Source organism: Oryctolagus cuniculus, chromosome 5, assembly GCF_964237555.1.
Source record: "Oryctolagus cuniculus chromosome 5, mOryCun1.1, whole genome shotgun sequence".
In the NCBI taxonomy this organism is placed as follows: domain Eukaryota; kingdom Metazoa; phylum Chordata; class Mammalia; order Lagomorpha; family Leporidae; genus Oryctolagus; species Oryctolagus cuniculus.
Genome location: NC_091436.1, coordinates 114334149 through 114359807, shown reverse-complemented (window position 1 = coordinate 114359807; position 25659 = coordinate 114334149). Strand labels below are relative to the sequence as shown.

General features: G+C 36.2%; 1 protein-coding gene and 1 long non-coding RNA gene across 4 annotated transcripts in view; one reads left to right on the top strand and one right to left on the bottom strand.

The window, feature by feature from the left end:
- Window positions 1-3564: 3564 nt before the first annotated feature.
- The window catches only part of HCRTR2 (hypocretin receptor 2), a 127492-nt gene continuing 105397 nt past the window's right edge, over window positions 3565-25659 (top strand). The window contains exon 1 of one of the 2 annotated variants that reach the window (XM_051854630.2): window positions 3565-3959. In XM_051854630.2, the coding sequence (XP_051710590.2) occupies window positions 3737-3959 (223 nt within the window). In that variant the 5' untranslated portion in view covers window positions 3565-3736. The remainder of the gene's footprint in view (window positions 3960-25659) is intronic. The other variant, XM_070073932.1, reaches the window with a different exon arrangement.
- Window positions 13927-25659, bottom strand: part of LOC103349779 (uncharacterized) — a 69090-nt gene continuing 57357 nt past the window's right edge. For both annotated transcript variants that reach the window (XR_007922946.2, XR_007922944.2), the window contains exons 8-9: window positions 15644-15738; window positions 13927-14715 (exon numbers count right to left, since the gene is read on the bottom strand). This is a non-coding gene — a long non-coding RNA (uncharacterized lncRNA). The remainder of the gene's footprint in view (window positions 14716-15643; window positions 15739-25659) is intronic.

Sequence of the window (25659 nt, the reverse complement as noted above, 5' to 3'; positions counted from 1 at the left end):
TGTGAATCTCTCTACCTTGGAAACTCAGTTATGCAATAATCATATTTCTAATTCACCAGTCAACTTACGGATCATTTAGGCTACAATAGTTTTTTTGATCTTTCTGGCTCCAAATTCTAGTTACAATCCTGAGCACATAGTAGATACTCAGGAATCTTATTGAAATGGATCTAGAAAATTATTATAGACCTTCAAAAAAGATACCTCTCATCAGGAATAAAAAAAATAAAATCTAGGATAGCCCATACCATTCTGCAATCTTTGAACAAAACTCAACTACAACCATTAACAGGGAGAGAAAAGATATCAGTTTATTTAATTCTTTAAAGTACCTAAAGAGGACATACAGGGAAAATTTCAAACTTTCTTTAATGTTTTGTAATATTAGTTTGGCTTCTTTCCTGTACATCTAGCAGAAATATTGTGAATTAAAGAAAATAATAATACCTAAGAAATATAAATTCTTTTCAGATATCCTAAAAGATCTAAGGAAGGAGATAATATCAAAAGTGAGTGCTGCAATATTTGCCGTCTCTAATGTAGTTGCAAAAAAGGAAAACAAATAATAATTTGAGGATTAGAGTGGAATTTTTGCATGACATTGGAGTAACCCATATTTAAAATAAAGCAGTTGATAAACCATGGATAGGAGGAAATGGAATATTTGTAGAATCAAGATAAATCCAAGCTTGTCATAACATAAAGCAGATATCAGAATAAAATCTTGAAAAGATTTTCATTTCTCTTTATAACTTCAATAAGCAGTGATGATTAATTTCAGATAGAAGATTTAAAGAGAAGATGGAAAGGTAGACAGGTCAATGTTCCACACAACGAAATCTAAAAGCACTGATTCCTTAGGGAAGAGCAGACTGGGTCCATGTTTATAGATTGTCAGTGACAAGGAATTTACAGGCATTAATGACTATAGATCTGAACTAAAGTTGTAGCAACCTGTCCCACTTTGAAAAGAGTTGTCCATGGAAGAGGAAAATACAAATAGTAATAACGCAGTGGAAAACATACGATAGCAAAATGTTAGCAGATTTGTATCAGTGATCTTGAAAGAAAACACAAAAGGTCTGCTTGTCAAATTTACTGCTGACAACAGGTCTGGAGGAATGGCAAATGCTTTGGATAATAGCATTAGCATTTAAGAAGATCTATTTAAACCTCAAATTAACAAAATTGAATTAATATATCCATAAGTCATTTGAATCTCCTGCTTACATGTCACCTCTTCAGAGGCCCTTTGGACCACTTAGTTCTAGTATAGTCTTTGGGATTCTCCACTCACCAGCACTTTACTCTGATTTTCGTGATATTATTGATCCCTTCCTGGTGCTTTCCTTATGTATTTATCAGTTCATCTGTTTTCTAACTGTACTAAAAATTAAAATATATGAAAGCAGCATGTTTAACTTATGTCACTAAGAATGGAAATGAATAACTCAGTGACTGGTGAAACAATAAAATGCTTATTTAAGTACTTCTGTTGAAAAGAAATTTAGGGGGCCAGTGTTATGGCATAGTGGGTTAAGCAGTTGCATGCAACGCTGGCATCCCATTTGGTTGCCAGTTTGTGTCTCAGATACTGTGCTTCCAGTCCAGCTCCTAATGCGCCTGCTAATGCACCTGCGAAAGCAGCAGAAAATGGCCCAAGTACTTGGGCACCTGCACTCATGTTGGAGCCTGTAAAGAAGCTCTGGCTTCTGGCCTTGGTTTGGCCCAGCCCTGGCCATTGTGGTCATTTGGGGAGTGAACCAGTGGATCGAAGATGTCTCTCTCTGTGTCTCCCTCTCTCTGTAACTCTGCTTTTCAAATAAATAAAATAAATCTTTCTTTTAAAGCAATGTAGTTGGCATACTTGGAAAATTCCAACAACATCTTCATTTTTATAAAAAAAGTGACCTCTGTAGAATAATAGAAGCACTGGTTATGGATCAAGAAGACATTTGTAGAATAACAGCACTAGATGGGGACATGCAGTGATTAATAATTTGATTTTTGGTAGATCATTCAATGTTTTTGGTAACAGTTTCCTCATCTATAAAACAGGACTAATAATACCCAACCCCTTGGGGCTTTTAAAATAATGCATGTGAAAAAATTTTATGAAATGTACAGTACAAAACAATTATAAAAGATTGTGACTGGTGATGAAGGTGAGGCAGTTGAGTAAAACCTCAATGTAAACTATAGGTGCCTTTTAACTTTTGGAAAAAAATTAAATAAAATATGGGTTACATCCAAAAAATAATGTCTATTTTTCCTTACAAGACCCAGACCAGATACTGCATTTCCTCTCAATTGAATATTTTTCAAGATACTATTGTCCAAAGAAAGAGCACTCAAATATAGGCATGGAATTGTGTTGTCTGAAAAACAGTGGGGAAATGGAGGGGAAACATGGAGAATGGGGGAGATGGAATGGGGGGGTGTACTTTACCAAGTGTGAAGGATTGTCAAGCAGAGGATTTATTCTGGGTAATATCAAGTTACACCCTGGGAATTGAAAGTAAAAGTCTTAGAAAGGCAAATCTCTTGATGGTAGAAGTAGTGAATTGTGGTGGTTACATCCAAAATCAACAGAGATATATCAGCAAGGTTATCAGGAGGTAGAAGTTCTGGCTTAATGATTCCAGGGTCCCTCCCACGTCCCAGACTGTAACTAATCAATGAAATATTCAACAGCGTTGCATGAATGGAAGGATCATGAATTCACATGTTGACAAATAAATCCCAGCATCCTCATTCTTAGAGAAAAATATCAATATCAGGTGACATCAGCCCTGAATCAATGAGAAGAGAGACCAGTGAGGTATGTATTCACCAGAGAGTACCCACTGCTGCTTGCTCACTACATGCTACTGAGAATCTGTTTTAATAGCGTTTAGTATATTGGTGGGATCTTCTGCTTGGCAACATTAACTATGATTACATTTATGACCCTTGGTGTCCTTCAAGGATTTGTTGCTATATTTCATATGACATTTAGTGTTGCAAATACAAATTCCAGCTAAATATACCCTTCAGTCAAAAAAAACATTGTCATTTCCCAGTTTTGAGGAGGAAAGGAGATATCTTAAAGATTGAGCAAGTGCTAATTTGGCAAATGTTAAATGTTAAAATATTTGCTGAAATGACTTCGGCACTGTCCTGCTTAAGGAACACAGTGGTTCATTACTTTTACATTCTCATTAGGAAAAACCACAATACATCCTGTATTAACCCTGTGTTGACCATCTTGTGATGTCCACATACCTACAGATGACTCTGTGTGCTTTACACAAACCGCTCTTGAAAAATGTAGGAAAGGAGATTTAACCCACAGGGAAAGAGTTCAAAATAATATTTTTTTCTTTGCCCTAGCATCCGCAGGAGGAGTCTGTGGGCTGAGGACTCAGTGTTGGAATGAGGAGTAGTTGAGCTCGAGCTGAGCCCGAGGTAGCCTGCTCCTCCCGGTGTCATTGCTGCAGCCTCCACTGTCCGTTCCCCAGTTGCTCAGCTGCCTCTCTTTCCTATGCAAAACCGCCTGCAAAGACAGCAAAGCCGCCGCAGAAGTTGCCCGGCAGAAGACTCCGGAGGCATTGGCTCAGTAACTTTTCACGTCATTTTCTGCTCCGGAGCCCCTGCTCGCCTCTCCGCGCAGCCTTTCCCACCGCAAATCACCAGTGCTCATGGGGCAGGCGAAAAGGAGCTTGCAGCACTGAACTGAACCGGACTCGAGCCCGTGATGTCCGGCACCAAATTGGAGGACTCCCCGCCTCGTCGCAACTGGTCATCTGCCTCAGAGCTGAACGAAACTCAAGAGCCGTTTTTAAACCCCACCGACTATGACGATGAGGAATTCCTGCGGTACCTGTGGAGAGAATACCTACACCCGAAAGAATATGAGTGGGTCCTGATCGCAGGGTACATCATCGTATTCATCGTGGCTCTTATTGGAAACGTCCTGGGTGAGTTTCCTCCCGGGCAGCCCTCCAAAAGGGCTGTCACCTCTGCTCCGGAAGGCTCTGAAGACCCCTCCCACCCTCTGGGATGCAAACAAAGAGGTCGTAGCGCTCTCCCTAGCTCTCCCTCTCTTTCTCTCCCCCTCGTGAGGTTTTCTAATGCAAAAATAAAACAAAAGTTTTCTTGTTTCATGCACCAGGACAGACCATGGCATGGTTATTCCTCTTTCTGCAGGCAGCAGAGGGAAACCGCGTTTCTTTTCCGAGCACCTAGGTTACAAGCGCGGGGAGAAGGGGCAAACCACAGGGATCTGCAGGTGGATTTGGTGGAGTGTTGGGGAATCAGTCATCCTTTTGTGTAAGGCGGCTGAATGTTGTGGAGGGGATCTGAGGAGAGGCAGGGCTTGCAGAGTGCAAGCTGTCTTGACTGTTGAAGTCACAAAGCACTTGCGAGCTAGGTAGCCTGCCCTTTGGCAAGGTTTGGGCTCCCTGTCAGGAAGAGGTAATGAAGGGGCAGGAGCTGAGATCAGGCAAAGCACGGAAGTGCACTCACTCCGGAGCCTGAGCCTGAATTAAACAAGAAGCTTGCCGGCTGCAAGGAGAAGGAGGAGCATCCAAGAAAAGTACCTCGGAAATCTCACTCAGCCCTCCGTCCGTCCACCCACCCACCCATTCATTCATTCATTCATTCATCCGTTCAGCCAATGTTTTCCAGAGCCTGCCTGTTGCCAGTGTCAGGAAATATCTATTGTGTTAACTGCTCCGTCCTCACTCCCTCCCACCCCCCACCAAAAGATGACACTAAAAGCTTAATGCTGGGCTTAATGTGAATGTCCCTGCTAGGTCCGCATGCAAACACAGGTTTCCTCGACCCCTCCCTACCGTGAATTTCTGAGTGTTGGGAAGGGGATTGGGTGATGATAAGGTGACTTAGATGTTGGAGTGTATTAGGGAACCAGAAGAATCTAGTGCAAGAAAAGGACCTTTGGAAGGGAGGGAGGACTAAGAAGGAATTGTGAATGGAAGGAGCCTGTACCTTGATGAATGGAGAGTGGGATGCCGGGAGGCATTTCAGATGCAGAGGGCAGTGTGGAGGAAGTGTCTGTTGAAAATGTCAGGAGGAGATGGAGGGGGCCAGGGGAAGGTGCTCTTTATTTTCAGTTCTAAAAAGAGAAGGTGAGAGAGGTGAATTAGGTTCCAAGGCTTTGAAGTCAGAAGCAAATAATTTGTTATAAAAAAAAGAAAAAGGAAAGGGTTTTCAGCTGTTACAGAGGATGATAAGGAACTTATCAGGTTTTCAGCAATAACCTGATTTTTGCTTTTTCTCCTAAGTGTGTTGGTCTGGCTAAGAGGCATGCAGTCATAGTATGTCACAAAGGGGAATTCTCCAGTGAGTTGGTAGGATATTATGAGATGAGGTAGGAAACCTCTGAGACATTTAGCTTGCTCTTTCTATATTGTTTTCAGGATTTGTTGTCAGTGTTGCTGTTAAGTGTTTAGAGTAAACATAAAGAGAATCTTCTTGGGATATAGACAAAGTGGATGAAAGTGAAAATATACATGACTAAGTCTCTTGTTACCAGGATAAATGAGTCTGCTGATAGCAAGGCCATTCCTGCTTTCCTCCTTCTTGCCATCTTTTCTTCAGTTTACATTTATATGACATACGAGTACCAGCATATCAACATTTCACTGTATTATGCCATACTTACTGTTACACGAATAACCAAAATTGAACATATATTGACAACTTACTGTATTCCAGACCCCTTGCCAAACATTCTGTCATTTAGAATTCAAAATAGACCATACTCAATAGTACAAACAAGGCTTAGACAAATCAATGACTAATTAACAGACATAATTGAAATTCAATTTCATTTCTTTTGCCTCAAATCCACAATTCTCCATTGATATTACACTCTGGAGATAGAAATCATATGGAGAATGGATTATCTGTTTCTGATTATCTGCAAGCCTGTTGGATGCATTTCCTGTTGTCTGCATCTAAGTCCATTTATGTCAATAAAGTACCATGATAGGTTAATAGCACTTGTGATTCTCATGACCAAAAACCCACCTACAGGGGAAACTTTTACAGTTAAAAAAGACATTTGTTTTGCAGGAATAGTTATAAATTATAACTATTTCCTCTCCCTAATTTTATTTCAGGCTTACTCTTTGTGGTAAAATGTGCTTTTCTTTGCTGTTATTTAATTTTTGCTTTGCATAGGCCTTCTGATGCATAGTCCTCATAGACTAATTGCATAGTTTAGTAATACATGATCACTAGCCTGGGGAGTTTCAGATTCCAGAAGGAAACACCTCTACAGTAAGGCCACTTACTTTACTTCAAAAAGAGATTGCTGTCCATAGCCTCAAGTGCTGAAATGGCCAATTCCATTCAGTTCAAAATGAAAGATTAACTCAAGGCACTCTGCTCTCAAGATACTGACAACTGTTTTCCTCAGGACTGAATAACACAGAAATCCTCTCTGGATAGACTGAAATTCATTCTTTACTAAAATATTCCCTGAAAGTTGATGAGGTTTAAGTTTGACATTTAAATGAATGAGCAGTGTCATTACTCAGACTACTTCTTGCTCTTTGATGTTCTTGTCAAATTTGCAAAATGGATTAGACTGAGACTTGCTTTTTTGCCCCCCTTTGGTGATTTTACAAATAGAATGCAAAGACAAGAACTCACATTATTCATGAAAGATAAAGAGACAACCTTCGTTATGGAGGTGAAGTACCACAGTGCAGGCAGCATATGTAATCACTGACCCATCAGGTCCATTCACTGTTTGCTTTCATGTAACTGACTACTTGGAAAAGCTCAACCTTGTTGAACTTACAAAAATAATGCTATCAGTGAGAAATAATTTCTTCTACAGTGCCTTTTATAAACTGATGGAACAGGATATGCTCTGTGAAGAATGAAAAAGTCTTGATCGTCCTCACCTTTTTTTTTTCTCCACAGTCTTTCTCATTATAACCTTTCTCCATTATAAGATGATCCTTTCAGAGACATGAAACAGTTTCCTGGAAAAAAATTACAAGGCCATTCACAACAGGCACAACCACTGTAAATGGTATTTCATGAATATTTGCATTGTAAAAAGACACATGAATGACTAATTGTGGATTTGGATCATGGTAATAGCATCTTTTTGGAAGGAGTAATTTTTCCAGTTTCTTCAAAATGATGCCACATATACCACATATACATACATATATGTATACATTACATGATGTATTCCCAAATATATCTTGTGCTATAGCCACTAGATGTGTCTCTTTAATCAACTAGTATATTTTGAGTAATATTATGTTCTTAAAGTCAGTGTGTAAGTGTGAGGAGGATTTTTGGGGAAATACAAAGGAATATATTTGATGTAATTTTTACTCATGATTTCTGAAATGTAAATTGGAGGGAGAGATGTGTTTCCAGTCAGCTCAAGCATTAAATACCTGGGGAAAAACATCAGTTTAATGACTCTCTTGTGTCTGCATCCAAAGATACAATATGTGTAGGTATGAATCCATCTATTCTTCTTGCTTCTTGTGTGACTACTAGCAAGTTATTGAACTAATAATGTCTCCTTTTTTTAAATTGCATACTAAGTTGATAATGCCTGCCTTGTAGAAATTATATCATGATGTAATACACACATATTCTATGTAGAGATGCAGGAACACATACTTGACATATACTATATAATAATTAATGGCAGTTATTAATCCTTGACTCTCACTACTGAAATATTCCCTAATGTGGTTTGTAGTCATTTTATACCTCCATGGCCTCAGTACCTTTTAAGCTCTTTATGGCCTCTGCTGTAGCTTTTGTTAAAATTGATTGTTTTACTGAAAGGTGTGAGTAATATGGAATTGACAGCTTACTCTCCTTTGCCAGGTCAGCTCCACCCACTCATCCCCTTCAAAGTGATTACTGTACATTGTCTTCCCCTTTCTGAAAGCTATTCCTAACTGTTGGGATAATTTTCTTTCATCCAGGTTAAACTTGCCTTTAGTAGGTCTCATTCACTTGATTTTTGAGTTGTTATTCGTCAGTCTATTATTTTTAATGTTGTTAATTTAACTCAGATGAAGCACTTAAGGCATTAAGGAATTTACCCCATATGAGTTAAGGTCAAGTAGTTAGATGGGGTGGAGGGAATATCTATTAAAGAGTTGCTTCCTACAGACTTAATCTTATATTCTAGTAGTGGAAGTGGCAGACTTCTGAGTGTCTGCTACTCCTAAGCATAAGAGGCATTACTTATCCATATCTCCTAATGCTCATTTGAGATCTGTGGGTGTCCATGAACCCATCATTTGCTATACAGGAAACAGAAAGAAATTAGAGAGAATATATTACTCATCTCTGCAAAGACTCAATAGAAGTCAGAAATAGTGAGTGTAAAAGACAATATTAGCTATTGGGTTTTAAACCTGTTGTGTGTTTTTAGTTGCAGAATATTTTAATAAAAAGTACTTATTTTAATGGGAATTAAACTGATGCCTCTGCATTTTTGCTAAACCATAGTCATTTGGGTTTAGTTGGTAAAGATAAGTTATATCTTTGACTTGAGCAGAATTCAAATGATAACTCTATAAATGGCTATATCATAGATAACAGAGCAACATTTATCCTGGACAGACAATTATGAGAGTAACATGTGCTATGCATAATTTAATGACAATGGATTTCTTCTTATACTTGAAAAAGTACATAGAAAAAAAACAATTTGGAAAAATTTGTCAAAAGAGGTCAAATTGAAGGACATGCATTTGGTCTAATTTTTAAGACATGGCTTCAGATGCTTGCATCCTGTATTGAGTTGCAGCCCAGTTTTGTATTCCAGCTTCCTACTAATGGACATCATAGGAGATAGAACATGGTGGTTCAAGTAGCTGAGTCTTTGCCACTTGGGAGATCTGCACTAAGTTCTGAGCTCTTGGTTTCAGTCTGGTCCTATTCTTGCTATTGCAGGTATTTGGTGAGTGACCTAGTGAATAGGAGTTCATTCTCTACATATGCATATGTCTTTCCCTCTCTCTGCCTCTCAAATAAATAAAATAAATAACTCTTACACATTTTTGTAAATGGAAGTCAAAACTAAAACTCAAATACAGATACAATGCTCTAGTTTACATTTTTCTTGACTTTAGTAAAAATACATATATTGAATTTTATGATATGTATTTAAATGGATTTTCATTATCTTGTATTTTAGATTATATTTAAAAACTATCCTGTATGGTAGCTACATTCACATTCATAAATCCCTGAATTATCACTCAGCTCCTAAAATATCAGGAACATCAATTGCTGATGTTACTTTACTACAAGAAGAAGATCCTTCTATTTTTCTTCCTATTGTATTATTATTTTTTCTTAATGATTTTTTATGTAATTGAAAGGTAGAGTTATGGAGAGAGAAGGAGAGACAGAGAGAGGTCTTCCATCTGTTAGTTCACTCCCCAAATGGCTGCAATGGCTGGAGTTGGGCTTGGCTGAAGCCAGGAGCCAGGAGCTTCTTTCAGGTCTCCCTTGTTGGTACAGGGACCCAAGCACTTGTGCCATGCTCCCCTACTTTCCCAGGTGCATAAGCAGGAAGCAGGATCAAAAGTGGAGCAGATGGGACTTAAACTGGCACCCATATGGGATGCTGGCAGTGCAGGTGACAGTTTAACCTTCTATGCCACAATGCTGGCCCCATTTCCTTTTGTATTCTGACAACTCCTATACTCTTACAGATACTAACATTGTTACATAATGGCTTACTAGTATGAGTCAACCAGACATGCAATAGATGAAGCTAAGTGTATTTGACTCCAGTCCCTCTTCTCACTTCAAAGGAAAATGAAGAGTATTTCAGATTGTATGCCAGGTCTTATATATGGCAGCCTCCACTTTTGTGTATTTATTGATGCCTTACAACATCAACCTCCTAATGATGAGTAGTTAAATACTTTATTTTACAAATGAGATAAATGAAATTCAAAGAGCAGTTTTAACTTGTTCCACAGTTTAGTCATCAGTAAGCAGCAGCACTAAATTTCAAGTACATATTTTACCAACTGCACACTCCACACTTGTCATTACTTCATACTGCCTCTTTCCCTAGTTTCTAACTTGGGCTGGAGAAGTACAGAAGAAAGAGGGAAGAAAGTGATGCTTTGATGTGCCCTCTAGACAATTTACAGAGTTGTTCTGGCATGATGCCATGCTATTTCTCTCATACACTATAGCACTTTAGCTTTGAGGATGAGCTCATTTGATAAGCTAATCAAGGTCAGGCTAGGGTTACTTTACAACAGAAAATTTCAAGGTAAAATAGGTGCTGCCAAAAATGCTTTTGCCTGTAAGGGGGGGAGGGTGACTCAATAGAAAAAAAAAATGCCAGATAATTGTGTCCAAAGGTTGTTTTGTTATTGAGTGGTATCTTTAATCACAGTGTAAGACTGACAGCCTAAACACTTAAGACTTCACATAATGAGTTTTTTTCCTATATTCAAATACAGTCATCACTTAATAGGATAATTAATGTATATTTAAACAAATCATAAGTTTCATTGTTTGAATGAATAAATCAGTCCTCATATTATGTTCCTAGAGCAGAATGCTCTTATTTATGTTCAAAGAGGCATCACACAAGACATGAAATGACCTTATGCTCTGAGTATGGAATACTTTGAGATGTTATTGGATTTAAAACATGTCATATATGGCCAGTATTTGAATAACTGATTCTGAGTATTAAATTTTTTCATGCCACCTTTGTTCTCCATGAGAAATGATCTTTTAACCACATAAATGTAGTAGATTACTATTTGAAATAGCAAATCCCTAAAAATAAAAGCTCCTTTACTTAATTCTTCAAAAATATTTAGGGATTCTTATTTCTGGGTCTATCAGTAATTTACATTTTGTATTTAACAAGAATAATGTTTAATACTTTATAGTGTTCTACTCTTCAGAAGATATTCTTACATTTTTGTCTCATTTATCCTTCACTACAAACTTCTGAGGTAGATCTTATTTAGTGAAAAAGATTCATCTATCAGAAATGATTTAAAGTCACTGTGGAAAAAAATCACAGGCACACAGAAATATCAAAGGGTTGTGTTTCAACATTGGAATAACTTGTCAGTTTCCTATGGGGGATGTGATGACCTTTGTCTGGTGTTCAGCTATGCAGTCTTTGATACATGATTTTGTCAAAAATCTGAGGAAGGATTCTCATTAACTAGATCCAGAATCCTGTCCACAATAAAACAAAATAATAATTCCAATGTTTTAATTTAGAAGTTATCCTACAAGTCTTAGAATACCCAGAGCTCTTTCTATCATCATAATCTTTTCCAGTAGAATGAACCACATAAAAACTGTTATGGTTTGAATAGCTACTCTATGGCACAGTACCAAACACACTCTCAAATTCTCATTAGGTTAGCACCACAAGTTTGTTTCTTGCTCATTTCTCATACAGTATGGGTTGCAGAATCAATTTTACACAAGATTCAGGGTTCAGACATCCTCATTTTTGTTTTAATTTCTGTTTTCATTTTAGATTTATTTATTATTTGAAAGGTGGAATTACAGAGAAGGAGAGACAGAGGCAGAGAGAGAAGTCTTCTATCTACTGGTTCACTTCTTAGATGGCCACAATGGCCAGGGCTGGGCCAGGCCAAAGCCAGGGGCCAGAAGCTTCTTCTGAATGTCCCACATAGGTACAGGGTTCCAAACACTTGAGCTTCTGCTGCTTTCTCAGGCACATTAACAGGGAGCTGAATCAGAAGTAGAACAGCTGTGACTCAAACTGGTGCCCATATGGGATGCTGGCACTACAAATGGGGGCTTAAACCTCCACACCACTGTGCCAGCCCCAACCCACTGTTCTTATTCACCTTCTCAACATCTAGCCTCTATAACAATCAATTTTCAAGATGGCTTCCAATAACATCTCATAATACAACATTCATATCCATATATAGTCTTCCACATTATGTCAGCATTGGTCTGGTGACCAATACATACTGCAGACAGTACATCTCTCTGAACATTGCATTATGAAAGAATGTAACTTTTGAGTGGAGTGCCAACTGTCATTCCTTTTTATCTTGTCCTCAGGAGGAGGTAAGCTACTTTGTTATGAAGGTTGAAATCTCCACCCCATACTCATAGAGGAAATACAGGGTTGACAACCTCGTGTCTGAGCTGGGAAATGAATTTTTATGGCTAGTTAGAATTTTGAGGTGATTATAATGGCATCCCTACCTCAATCCACCACCAGCTTGACTATAATATCATAATGGACTCTGAGACAGAACTACCCAGTAAAGTTTGTCACATACTGCTGAACTTGGAGAAATTTAATAATTAATTTTTATTGTTCCAAGCTTTAAGCTTTAGGATAAGTTGTTACATATTCACTATAGTTATAGTAGAAGGGTGAACTAAACAAAACAATTGGCTTTGATCTAGCTTTGCCAAAAACCAAAGGTGTTATTCATGCACATAATCATTTGGCCAAAATCAATCATATTTTGTCGTCCAAACTGTAAAAGAGGCTGTAGTTGTAAAGTCTCTGTCACAAAAACTGTACAATAGTTAAAAAGCACTTTTACCTTGCCTAGACTCAGAATAAGACAACTCAGAGGAAGTATATATGTAATTGCAAACTACAGTAGCTGACAATATGAAGAATCTTTGTGTCAATTACAGTGCTAGCATTGAGGACAAAAAGATAATAGAATCCATGCACTCTAATTGAAGAAACAAACATATAAACAGTTATTCTCAATCTAATGAGGCAAGTGGTGTTATAGAGGGATTCACAGAATGTTGAAGAAGCAAATGAGAAGGACATCTAGCTCTATTTGGGGGACTGAGAGAGCTGTAGAAGACAGTGACACCTAAACTGAGATTTAATGGTTGAATAAGGGTTGCCCAGGTGGAAAAAAAAATGGATAAAGATGTTCTAAGCAGAGGAAAGAACATGTGCAAGATCAAAGAGGCATGAAATAGAATGAGCTATGAAGAGTATGTTAAATAATTGGGACACTCCAATGTTAAGTGCAGGTTTGGAAAACTCAGAAATAAGCAGCAACCAGTAGATGAGGATTGGGTCATGGAGGAACTTGTGTGTCAGACGTAAGAAGTAGGACTTGATACTGTAGTTTAAGGTTTTAAGGAGAGTGTGATCATTACTTTGTATTTTCCTTGAAAGTATTCTGCAGATGTGGAAGCAGGAAGAATGACTAGAGAAGGTTTTCATATTGGGATTTGTGTTTTGCTTTGGTCCAGCTAATCAAGCCTGAATTAACGATAACACAAAGAAACAACTATCACTAAAGAACATAATCCAAATTCTCTAGATAATTACTGCCAGGAGGCTTTTAACATGCTAAATAAGGAGAAAAGGGGAAAAAATGAAAAAAAAGGCACTAAAAAAGGAAACAAATGAAAGAAGGAACATACAGGGAAAACTGCTGCTGTTTTTCCTGTACTGAAAGTTTACACTGTGTGAAATAATTATTATTTAAATAATTATTTACTGTTTCTTTCCTGGAATATATGTTTATGAATCTTAGATGCCATAGCTCTATTACTATTTTCCAAAGTTTAATGTAGTTTTTCAAAAAATCATTTTTATAATAACCTACCTATTTGAGTTTCAATGGATTAATATATTCCTTTCTATCTCTCATTTTGGCTTTTAGATCATATTATAACCCCATAATAAATCTAAAAGATTAAAGATTTGAGATTAATTAAATTTTTGATATTTTTCTACTAACTCCATTTTCTTTCTGAATTACCTATAATTTTCTGAACACTTTCATTTGAAGATTAACTTTAAATGACATACTCTTCAAATAATCAATGAAAATTTTACATTGACCCCAGGTCAACCCTTAGGGAATTTAATTGAATTCATTTCTCTTTAGTTGGCTTGGTTTCTAAAATTGTGGTAGTTTATTTTATTTATTTATTTTTTTTTGCTATTCCAAGTTCACAGTGAGTATAGAACAGTGATTAAAATTTTTAACATGCTTTTCTAGATTCTCAAGAAGGCTTTTTTTTTCCTTATTCAATGACTTTTAGATGACTTTAATATGTCATACAGTTTGTAACTATGGGGGCCTTGAGTTTTCTACTTCATTGCTAGAAATAGGGTCAAAAATTGGTAGCTTTAATAATTCATTTAATCAATTCAGAATGAATTTGATGACTCATTCACTCTGGCTGATAACTATATTGCTCCTAATAGGATTTTCAGACAACTTCTTTTTCTTAAACTTTGAAGGCATGCTAATCTTTATGGTACAAGTGTCTGAAGGTATGGCAAAGTGCTTAGGAAATCATTTTGTTATTGTGTTAAACTGAGTCGACATTTCATTGTGAAAATATGGCTAAAAAATCTAACTCTTCAATTAGAATGCTTTATACAACTCTTCCCCTATATTAGTAACCTTGAAGCAAGTGCAGTAACAATTTTTTACGAGCTGGTGGAGGAAGGGAACCTAATAGTGATTAGGACTTTTGTGTTCTTGGCCCTGATTTATATTTTGGACACAGGAAAGCCTAGAAGTCCTCATTCTTTGAAGTAGTCCTTGGAGATGGTAACAGTGACTCAGAGATTCCTGAAAGTCAATGAGATTACTCCAGGTTGCAAATTTATGTTCTCCCTTCTCCCTCAGGCATAATGAAAGCTGTGACTGGTCATGGACAGGAAACCAAATCATCCTAGAGGAAAAGGGAAAATAAACATTTAAGCTATTAAAACTACAAAATTTTAAAAAATGTATACACCACATATATAATTATAAGCGCATTTTATCAATTAGATGATATGAATAATATGATTAATATATACATTTTCATGTAGGATTAAGTAAATTTCTTTTTTATAAAAGATTTTATTTATTTATTTGAGAGGTAGAGTTATAGATAATGACAGGGAGAGACAGAGAAAAAGCTCTTCCTTCTGCTGGTTCACTCCCCAGATGGCCACAATGGTCCGAGCTGCACACTGATCCAAAGCCAGGAGCCAGGTGCCTCTTTCTGGTCTCCCATGTGGGTGTAGGGGCCCAAGCACTTGGGCCATCCTCTACTGCTTTCCCAGGCCATAGCAGAGACCTGGATGGGAAGAGGGGCAACTGGGACCAGAACCGGCATCCATGTGGGATGCCGACACTACAGGTGGAGGATTAACCTATTGTGCCATGGCGCCGCCCCCAGGTAACTATCTTTCAAACACATTAAAAATTCCCAAAACTAAACATAGTACCTTGAACTCCCAAATTAAAATAGATTTTTAGCTATCTCCTAAGTAAATGAACTGTTGCCTTTGGGAAAATAAAAAAGAAAAATACACTAGAGGGGAATAAGTCCTTGAATTAGCATCCATGTGAAAAAGAGTACCACTAGGGTGATTGATCACTGTGGCATCATTTCTTTGAACAGACTCAATATATTACTGCTTTAGAGTCTTCAACAATTGTTAACCTTCTGACATCCCCATGACTGGCTGCTGCTCAGATCACATGGTACATTTTCACAGAAAATCTCTCAGAATGCCAAATCTGAATCACTCTTCCTTCATGAACAATAACAATCCATTTCTTTTTCATTATAGGACTCACTATTTTTTGAAATTATATTAATAATTTACCTATTCATTCTTCTATTGTGTCCCTCATGTGAAAGGTAAGTTCCATGAGAATAGTTCCTCTCTCTCTCTTGTTTCCATGTTTGTATTCCCAGAGCCTAGGACAGTGTCAGTAAATTAACACATTTTAGCTACAGTTGAATTATTATTAAATTCTACCTGGAGGAATATTTTAATAAATACATTTTATAAATCATGCATTTTAGTATCTAAATTTCTTCTATGTAAATTATTAAAATAAAACCTCTATAATTTGAATCATTTTTGTGATCATTTTAGTTTTCATCTTAAGAAATATGTGCATTAAAATAATATTTTATAATTAATATTAAGAAAATTAATCATTTTATAATGATTAAAGTAAAATCTGTCCTCAACACTGAGATCCCCTTGACATTATTCAGTGTACTAAGAAATCTTGGTCTTCTCATGAAAAGCAAATGGGATTAATAAACTGGCGGTTTTGAATGTGTTTTCCCTCAAAAAAAGTGCAAGATCCTTCCCAATAATGTTATATCTCTGAAATGACTGAGTCAGGATGTTCCAGGAATGTGTATAAATGTTCAGTTTAAGGATGCTCTGTCATTCTCCCTCAGTGCCAGTGACTTAGGCCAATTTGGTCACTTGGACTATGCAACTAAATGAAAAAAAAAATCACATTCTCAGGCAGAGTGCAAGACCAATGTTGATAATGCAGATAATTCTAGACACATCATTTATTTGAGAAGAAGGAAGCAAACTCTGTTGACTACCTCTGGCCTTTAAATTCCTAAAATGGCCATTAGACTACAACTTTTTTTTTAAGGTTTATTTATTTATTTGTAAGTTGGAGATACACACAGAGAGAAGGAGAGGCAGGGAGAAAAATAGAGATCTTCCATCCACTGGTTCACTCCCAACTGGCTGCAACAGTTGGAGCTGTGCCCATCCAAAGCCAGGAGCCAGGAGATTCTTCCGGGACTTCCACATGGGTGCAGGGGCCCAAGGACTTGGGCCATCCTCTGCTACTTTCCCAGGCCATAGTAGAGAGCTGGATAGGATGTGGAGCAGCTGGGTCTCAAACCTACACCCATATGGGATGCCGGCACTGTAGGCAACAGCTTTACCCGCTAAGCCACAGTGCCAGCCTCCAAACTACAACTTTTTAAAAAGCAAAGTGTAATCTTGCCCAAAGAAGTAAAGCTGATAATTCATGTGAACTTTAGAATAATTAAACAAAGCTTTTCAGTATTTTCCATTATTATAAATCAGTAAATGGCAGGCCTTTTGGATTGATATATTGATCTAATTAGACAATTCTTCAACATAAATGTTTTTGCTACATTGTTTTATTTACTCTTATAGCAACTAGCATGATAGGGTTATATAATTTGCTCCTTTCTCCAGATAGTGAAATTTAGATTTGAGCGCAACAATGAGTTTGTCTTTGGAATAGTTTTCCATATCAACATTTGGCTTCCTGATTCCTAAATAGTGAGTGAATGCCATGCTCTATTCTCATTTCTGTTCTTCCTTTGAGAACTTCCTTTGAGTACATCCATAATAGTCTGCACAGTGTGTTGAAAAATATCATTGCAAAATTTAAGGGAAACTCATTTTCTTCTATGTTCAGTTGAAAGGGACTTGAGTTTTATGATTAATTACCATTGCATCAGTAGTATATAACTTATAGGTCCATAATCAAAGATACTAGAGAGTAAGAGAGTGAGGAATCCAAGAGCTAAGCAAGGCATAGATTTTTATGTTTGATATATGTCATGTTGCTTTTAATTCTGAGTTAATGTTAGCAACAATGGAACTATCTACAGATTGTTAGCTTGTGGTCATGCAAACATGTTTTTAACTTCATTTTTATTTGAATTTTAATTAATTTTCAACAGATTCAGTATGAGTTGTAGATACAAGTCTAAGAACATAATGATATTCACTTCCTCTCTCCTCCAATCCTCCTTTCTTTTACCTTTCTTTCTTTTTTTTAGTTTTTTCAATAAAATAGTTTTATTTACATTACAGTAAAAAAGGGCTTAATACTTCACTGAAGAAGAACTTTGAGGAGTAAAAAGCAAAACATCCCTCGTTTAGTGGGAATATAGACAATGCTGTAAACAATAATTGAATGGAAAATCTTCATCACCCAAATGGATGCAGGAGCAACATAGGGCAGCAGAGGACTCAGTCCAGCTGTAGCAGCAAAAGGCAAACAGAAAAATAAAGCATCTTGAATCAACACACTGACTTTCTAGGGCTTATCTAATTTGGAGCTATTTCCTTTTCTTATTTCATTCAGCAAATATTTATTGAACGCCCACAACATGTAATCTGTTCTATTACATTCTGTGGAGGAAATACAGAAGTGAGTGAGGCATGGTCCTTACCTACAAGGAATTTCTAATCTTGTGAGGGAGACTAACATGTAAACAACAGACTATACTATAAGCATCGCTGAAGAGGCCTAGATTAAACACAGCAATGTAACAGTTGGATCTGACTTCAAGTAAGTCCTTAACTCAGCTGGTATCATCTGCAGTGTTGTTGACATGTGAATATGATTTTTAAAAGAATAATAACAAAGCCTACTTTACTTGATACATAGTAATATAAATTTATGAAGGCTAAGAGATATATAATTAATTAGGCAAAAAGAATGCCATAAAAATTATTCATGAAATTCACAAAATTTCATGAGGTTTTATAAGGATTTTAAAATAATAGGGCCCTAATCTGTGATGCTTTTCTTTGATTCCATAACCTTCTATATATCTGCCCCAGTGAGTTTTTGCCCTAGTCTTTACTGCAATGTTGTGTCATGGTGGATTAAATAAAATATTTTTTAAAATCCCTGCTGTTGTTTTTAAATAGCTTTTTTCTGACATATCAGAATATTCTAAAGGAAGATTAATTTGGGGCATTGGTATTGAAGTTAAGAGACACAAAACATCAGAAAACTAGTTGGGAGCCTGCTTTCATAGTTCTGTATGTGAAGATACAAGTTTCCCAGTATCATTTATTGAAGAGACTGTCAAGGGATTAGTTCTATGTTTTTTGTCAAAAATTAGTTGGTTGTAGATAATGAATTAATTTCTGTGGCTTCTGTTCTGGTCAACTGGTCTACATGTCTATTTTTTGCCAGTACCATGTTGTTTCAAATATAACTGCTTTGTAGGATATCTTGAAATCTGGTATTGTGGTACCTCAGGCTTTGTTTTTGTTGTTTAAATTTTCTTTACTATTCAGATTCTCTTGTGTTTCCATATGAATTTTAGCATCATTTTATTCTAGATCTGAGAAGAATAGAATTGGTATTTTCATTGGGATTGCATTGAATCTGTAAATTGCTTTGAGTAGTATAGACATTTTGATGATACTAATTCTTTCAGTCTATGAACATGGAAGATTTTTTTTCATTTTTGTCTCATTTCTTTCTTTAATGTTTTGTAATTTTCATTGTAGAGATTTTTTTAGCTATTTAATACATTATATTTTACTCATTTATTATTCACATACACAACCATAGAAATATTTTAAAAAGAAACTAATGTTTATGAATGTTTGTTTTTTCTTTTTTTTTAAACTTTTATTTAATGAATATAAATTTCCAAAGTACAGCTTATGGATTACAATGGCTTCCCCCCCATATCGTCCCTCCCACCTGCAACCCTCCCCTTTCCCACTCCCTCTCCCCTTCCATTCACATCAAGATTCATTTTCGATTCTCTTAATATACAGAAGATCAGTTTAGTTTACATTAAGTAAAGATTTCAACAGTTTGCTCCCACACAGAAACATAAAGTGAAAAATAATAGATGATTTTTTAAATGATGATGAAATCAGATCAGACCTATTGTCATGTTTAATCCCAGTGAGAGTCAAGTTGGGAATTGATAATTTTTTTTTTTTACAGAAGATCAGTTTAGTATACATTAAGTAAAGATTTCAACAGTTTGCACCCCCATAGAAACACAAAGTGAAATATACTGTTTGAGTACTCGTTATAGCATTAAATCTCAATGTACAGCACACTAAGGACAAAGATCCTACATTGTAGAGATCTTTAATCTTCTTGGTAAAATTTATTACAGCATATTTAAATGTTTTGTAGCTATTGTGAATGGGACTGATCTTTCAAGTTCTTTTGCAGCCATGGCACTGTCTGTGTATACCAAGGCTATTGATTTTTGTATATTAGTTTTATATCCTGACACTTTACCAAACTCTGTTATGAGTTCCAACAGTCTCTTAGTGAAATCTTTTGGTTCCCCTATATACAGAATCATGCCATCTGCAAACAGGGATAATTTGACTTCCTCCTTTTCAATTTTTATCCCTTTCATTTCTTTTCTTTGCCTAATGGCTCTGGCTAAAACGTTCAGAAGTATATGGGATAGTAATGGTGACAGTGGGCATCTTTGTCTGGCTCCAGATCTTAGGTAGAAATGCTTCCAACTTTTCCCCATTCAGTATAATGCGGGAAGTAGTTTTTTGTATATTACCTTTATTTTGTTGAAGAATGTTTTTTCTGTGCCCAATGTACTTAAGGTTTTTATCATCAAAGTACCTGGTATTTTATCAGATGTAACATCTGTACCTACTGAGATAATCATATGGCTTGTACTCTTCAATTTGTTTATGTGGTGTATCATGTTTATTGATTTGCATATGTTGAAACATCCCTGTGTACCAGGGATAAATCCCAGATGGTCTGGGTGAATAATCATTCTGATATATTATTTGATTTGATTAGCTAATGTTATGTTGAGGATTTTTGTATCTATGTTCATCAGGCATATTGGTCTATATTTCTCATTTTTTTTTTTTGTATCTTTTTCTGGTTTTGGAATCAATGTGATGATGGCCTCATGGAAGGAATTTGGGACAATTCCCTCCCTTTCAATTGCTTTGAGTAGTTTGAGAAGAATTAGAATTAGTTCTTTAAAAGTCCGTTAGAATTCAGCAGTGAAGCCATCTGGTCCAGAGCTTTCCTTTGTTGGGAGGTTATTACTGATTGAATATCCATCTTGATTATTGTTCTGTTAAGTTTTCTATGTCTTCATGACTCAATTTTGGTAGATTGTGAGTGTCCAGGGATCTATGCGTTTCTTCTAGATTTTCTAATTTGTTGTTATATAGCTGCTTACAGTAATTCCTGATGATTCTTTTGATTTCTGTGGTATCTGTTGTTACAACTCCTTTTTTTTTTCTCTGAGTTTATTGATTTTGGTTTCTCCTTCTTATTTTTTGTTAGTTGGGCCAATGCTGTATCGATTTTGTTTATTTTTTTAAAAAGCCAGCTCTTTATTTTGCTGATCTTTTGTATAATTTTTGTTGCAATTTTGTTTATTTCTTTTTAAGTATTTCTTTCCTTCTGTTAATTTTGGGTTAGGTTTATTGCTCCTTTTATAGATCCTTGAGATACATTGATGGTTCATTTATTTGATTCCTTTTCTTTCCCCTATGATTTACTGTTTATTCAGGAGCATGTTGTTTGGTTTTCATGTGTTTGTAAATGTTCTAGAGATTCTTGAGTTGTTAACTTCTAGGTTTATTCCATTGTGTAAGAAAAGATACATGAAACCATTTCAACTTTTTTTTTTAATTTGCTGAGACTTGCTTAATGGCCTAGCATATGGTCTTTCCTAGAGAAAATTCCATGCACTAATGAAAAGAATGTGTATTTATCCACTGTGGGATGAAGTGTTTTGCATAATTCAGTTAGATCCATTTGGTCCATAGTGTCAATTAGCTCTGTTGTTCTGTTGTTTTTGTTAATTTTTTGTCTAGTTGATTTGTCCATTGATGAAAGTGGACTGTTGAAACCCTCATTGCTATTTTATTGTAGTCTATGTCTCCCTTTAAACTCATTGACATCGCTTTTAAACAAGCAGGAGCCCTGGTATTGGTTGAATGTACATTTACTGTAGTCATATGTTCCTGTTGCTTGATTCTTTAATCATTATATGATGCCCTTCTTTGTCTCGTTTAACAGTTTTTGTGTTAAAGTCTATTTTACCTAATATTAGAATGGCTATACTCACCCTTTTTTTGTTTCCCATTAGCATGGAATAACTTTTTCCATGATTTCACTTTCAGTATGGATTTATCTTTGATGGTGAGGCAGCAAATAGGTGGATTTTGCTTTTTAATTCATTCAGCTCATCTGCATCTTTTAATTGGAGAATTTAAGCCATTTACCTTTAAGGTTAATATTAATAAGCAATGTCTTGGCCCTGACATTTTTTCCCATAAATGTTCCTATTGATTGCTTTGAATTTCCTTTGCTCTTTTACTAAGAAATTTTCTGCTTTTGATTCTTTAATAATGATGAATATCTATATTTCTGTGTTTAGCACATACTTAAGCATCATTTGTGAAGTTCAATTAGGGGTGACAAATTCTTTCAATTTATGTTTGTTATACAAGGTTTTTATTTCTCCTTCTTTCATGAGTGAGAGCTTTGCAGGGTATGATTTTCAGAGTTGACAGTTTTTTTTGTTTGTTTGTTTGTTTGTTTTGGATTATGTCTCTTCATCTCTCCTAGCCTCTAGAGTTTCTTATGAGAAATCAAGCAGTGAATTGAATTGATAATCCTCTGAAGGTAATCCTATGTTTCTGGAACTTTTAGAAAGTTTTATTTATGTTTTATGTTGAAAGTTTGACTACATTGTGTTGTGATGAAGATGTTTTCTGGCCATATCTATTAGGAATTCTAATTGCTTCCTGTACTTGGATATCCCTTTCTTTCTTAAAAACAGGGAAGTTTTTTATTATTATTATCTCACTGAATAGGACTCTGGTCCATTCTCTCATTCCACAACTTCAGGAACTCCTAAGATCCATATGTTGGGTCATTTGTTAGTATCCCATAAATCTCTGACATTATTTTTAATTTTTCTAATTTCTTTTTCTTTTTTTGGTCTGACTGAAATAATTCCAAAGATTTGTCTTCTAGGTCAGATATTCTTTCTTCTTCCTTACCAAGTCTGTTCTTAAACATTTTTGATATATTGAATTCTTCATTTCTAGTATTTCAGTTTGATTTGTCTTCAAAATCTCAACCTCATGGAAAAATTTTTCATCTGTGTCATGCATTGATTTCTTTAACTCATAAATTCGCTTCTTGTTGCTTCAGAGTAATCCTATGATCATTATTTTGAATTCTTTCTCAGGCATTTCATCGATCTCTTCATCTTCACATTGTAATATTGAATTTTGTTGTATTGCTTTGGGGGTAGCCACGTTGTCTTCCTTTTTCTTATTTCTTGTGTTTCTGCATTTATTTTTAGGCATTTGCAGAAACAATTGGTTTATCCACTAATGAGGTTTATCTTTGAACTATGCCTCTGTGGTTTAGTTGAATGTCTGCTCCTTCAGTGAATACCTAGAGGCATGTGCTGGTTGAGGCTAGGGAGCTGGTCAGTGCTCACTGGTTGGGTGAGATTCAAGGGAGACAACCCAAATAAGGTATGATAGATTTCCATGGTCAGCAGGGGGTAGGTATGATCACATCTGTTGGTATAATCCCAACCTCACAAACTCTCTTCCAAGGTGATCCATGCCTGGGTTGGCCCACAGTCAGTGTAACCCTCACCCACACTGGCACATGAATAACACAAAGGATCTGTGCAGTCCTATATGAGCACAGAACATTCAGCAATGAAATACTCCAAGCAGTCAGGGAGCTCTGAGCCTCTGACACTAGACGGTGATTTCCCAAAGACTCAGTTAGACTTCATGCTGTAGTATGCAGTCATAAGATTCCCATAGCCATAGCATGCAAGGCTCCTACAGTCATGGGGTGCAGAGGATCACTCTCTGCTCCATGAGCCTGCCCAGTATATGGAGAGAACAGAGTTGTTTTCAGAGTCTGCTGCCCTTGGGTGGGTGCTCCACCTTGACGATTTGAGTCCCAGAGCCTGTGATAGGTTGAAAGTATGGGGTTATCCCACAATCTTAAGTGGATGTTCAGACCCCTAGTAACCCTCTCAGACAGACTCAAAGGCAATTAGAAATGAGGATTTTTCCTCTGCTAAAATTTCACGGTCATGAGAGAGAGCCACCACAGCCTCTACTTGTGTCAAAGATTGTGCCTTCTCTACTGCCTGGCATGCTTGTCCACCACAAGGAGGTGGTGAGAATGAAATGTACTTTTCCTTCACTGGATTAGGCAGGTACCTTGCCCGCTACTAGACTCCAGGCCGACTCACAGATTGTGTGGTCTGTAAAGCTCTCCAACAGTTAATACCACTGGCTGCAGCAGTCTGCTGTCACCTCACTCTCAGAACCTGGTGTCTCCCACAGCCTCCAGCTGTGGGGTTAGTGGATGGTGTCCCCACTGGCTGCTGTGTATCTCTGCTTTCCACGCTGTTCCATGGTGTTTCTCTTCATTCTGTATAATTTCTACTGTGAACACTTCAACTCTCCCCTGGGAATACACTTCCTTAGCTTTTTTTCTGCTATCTTCCCCTGATTAGAATGAGCATAGCTATCTATTCAGCGATCTTGGAATCCCTAACAGCTATAATTCTTTAAGTCTTGGAAAGGATCACCTTGAACCATGCAGTTTGAAAAATCCATGAAACGAAAACCAGGCATACGGTAAAAAGCTCTGATTTTAGGACTCATTCCTGACTTCTTAAGATGGAATTTCAGGGGAAGCTGGACACCTGGTACACTCAATGTGAGAATCTCTGCCATGGAGAAAAGTAAAAGCAGGCCTGCTATTATCTGATGGAGAACAACTGTAAAGCCAAATGCTTTTCTATTGGACAAAAATTCAGTTGTGACACTAATGCCCTTATTAAATAAGAGATGACTAAAAGACCTACCTTGAAGCAGCATTAAGAAGAAAAGAAAATGTAAAAGAAGACCAATAGAAGGGGTTACAGTCGATAATTATACAATAAATGTGTGAGAGCCTAAAAAAGTTTTCTGAGTGATAACATACGTACCTGTGTAACATTTTAAGCAGAATTATCAACATGAACATGGAAACACTTTATAATGTATTAGGCAAATAACATCTTTTTATTATACATACTTACCAAAACTAAAAGATATTTCAGAAGTCTACAATGATATATAGAAATCACTGTGTAATAGAATCAACAGAACAAAAATCTTGTTCTATATTTTCTAATTTATTATTTTCCATTTGAAAATATTTCAGGATTAAGATGAATTTTACTCCTGTTTGCTGAGTGGCTCTTCAACCATTAAACTTACTGCCACATAATAAGTGCAATCAATTATATCATGGAAGGAAATGAGGGGTCACTATGAAAATTCATGACACAAAAGCATTGTGAAAGACTGGCTCTTATTCAAACCTATGGTTCTGATTTATTAAATTATAAATGTCAAAAGTTGTTGGTCACAAAATAGATGATAGAATTACGTTAAAGTCTAAAATTATCATAAATTTCAGCAATAACACTAAAAGTATGAAAATACTAGAAAAATGAGAATTAAGATAGGAAAAAAAATTCTCTTGAAGGACTCGTTTACTCTAACATTTTAGAAATGCAGTTTTCACTGAAATATCTTTAATCTTCCGTGAGGAAACAAAGAAGAAACCTGACTCTTGCGAGGTCTACATAATCCACATTGATGGTTACCTACCCCCTTCTGCAATATATTGGGAGTTTTTCAAATATTTTATCTCTGAAGAGTGTTACCTAAATATTGTAACAAACTTATAAAATTTAAGATGTGTACCTGCTTGTTGTAGATTAGAGACTTGAAGCAAATTTTTTGAACTATAATAATTCAGATTTCCAACATGTGAACCTAAAATTCTTCCTATACATTGCATATGTATTGTATATATATATAAAATTTTGTGTATATTATACATATTTTAATAAAATATCAATGGAATTAATAAGAGATGGTTTGAACTTATTTTATATTTAGTGCAAGGTATTCAAATTTAAAGTTTCAATTTTCATTTTAATTAATGTATTTATGACCAATGCTGGCTTTTACTAAGAAAAGCCTTGCCTTCAACAATGAGGACACATTCT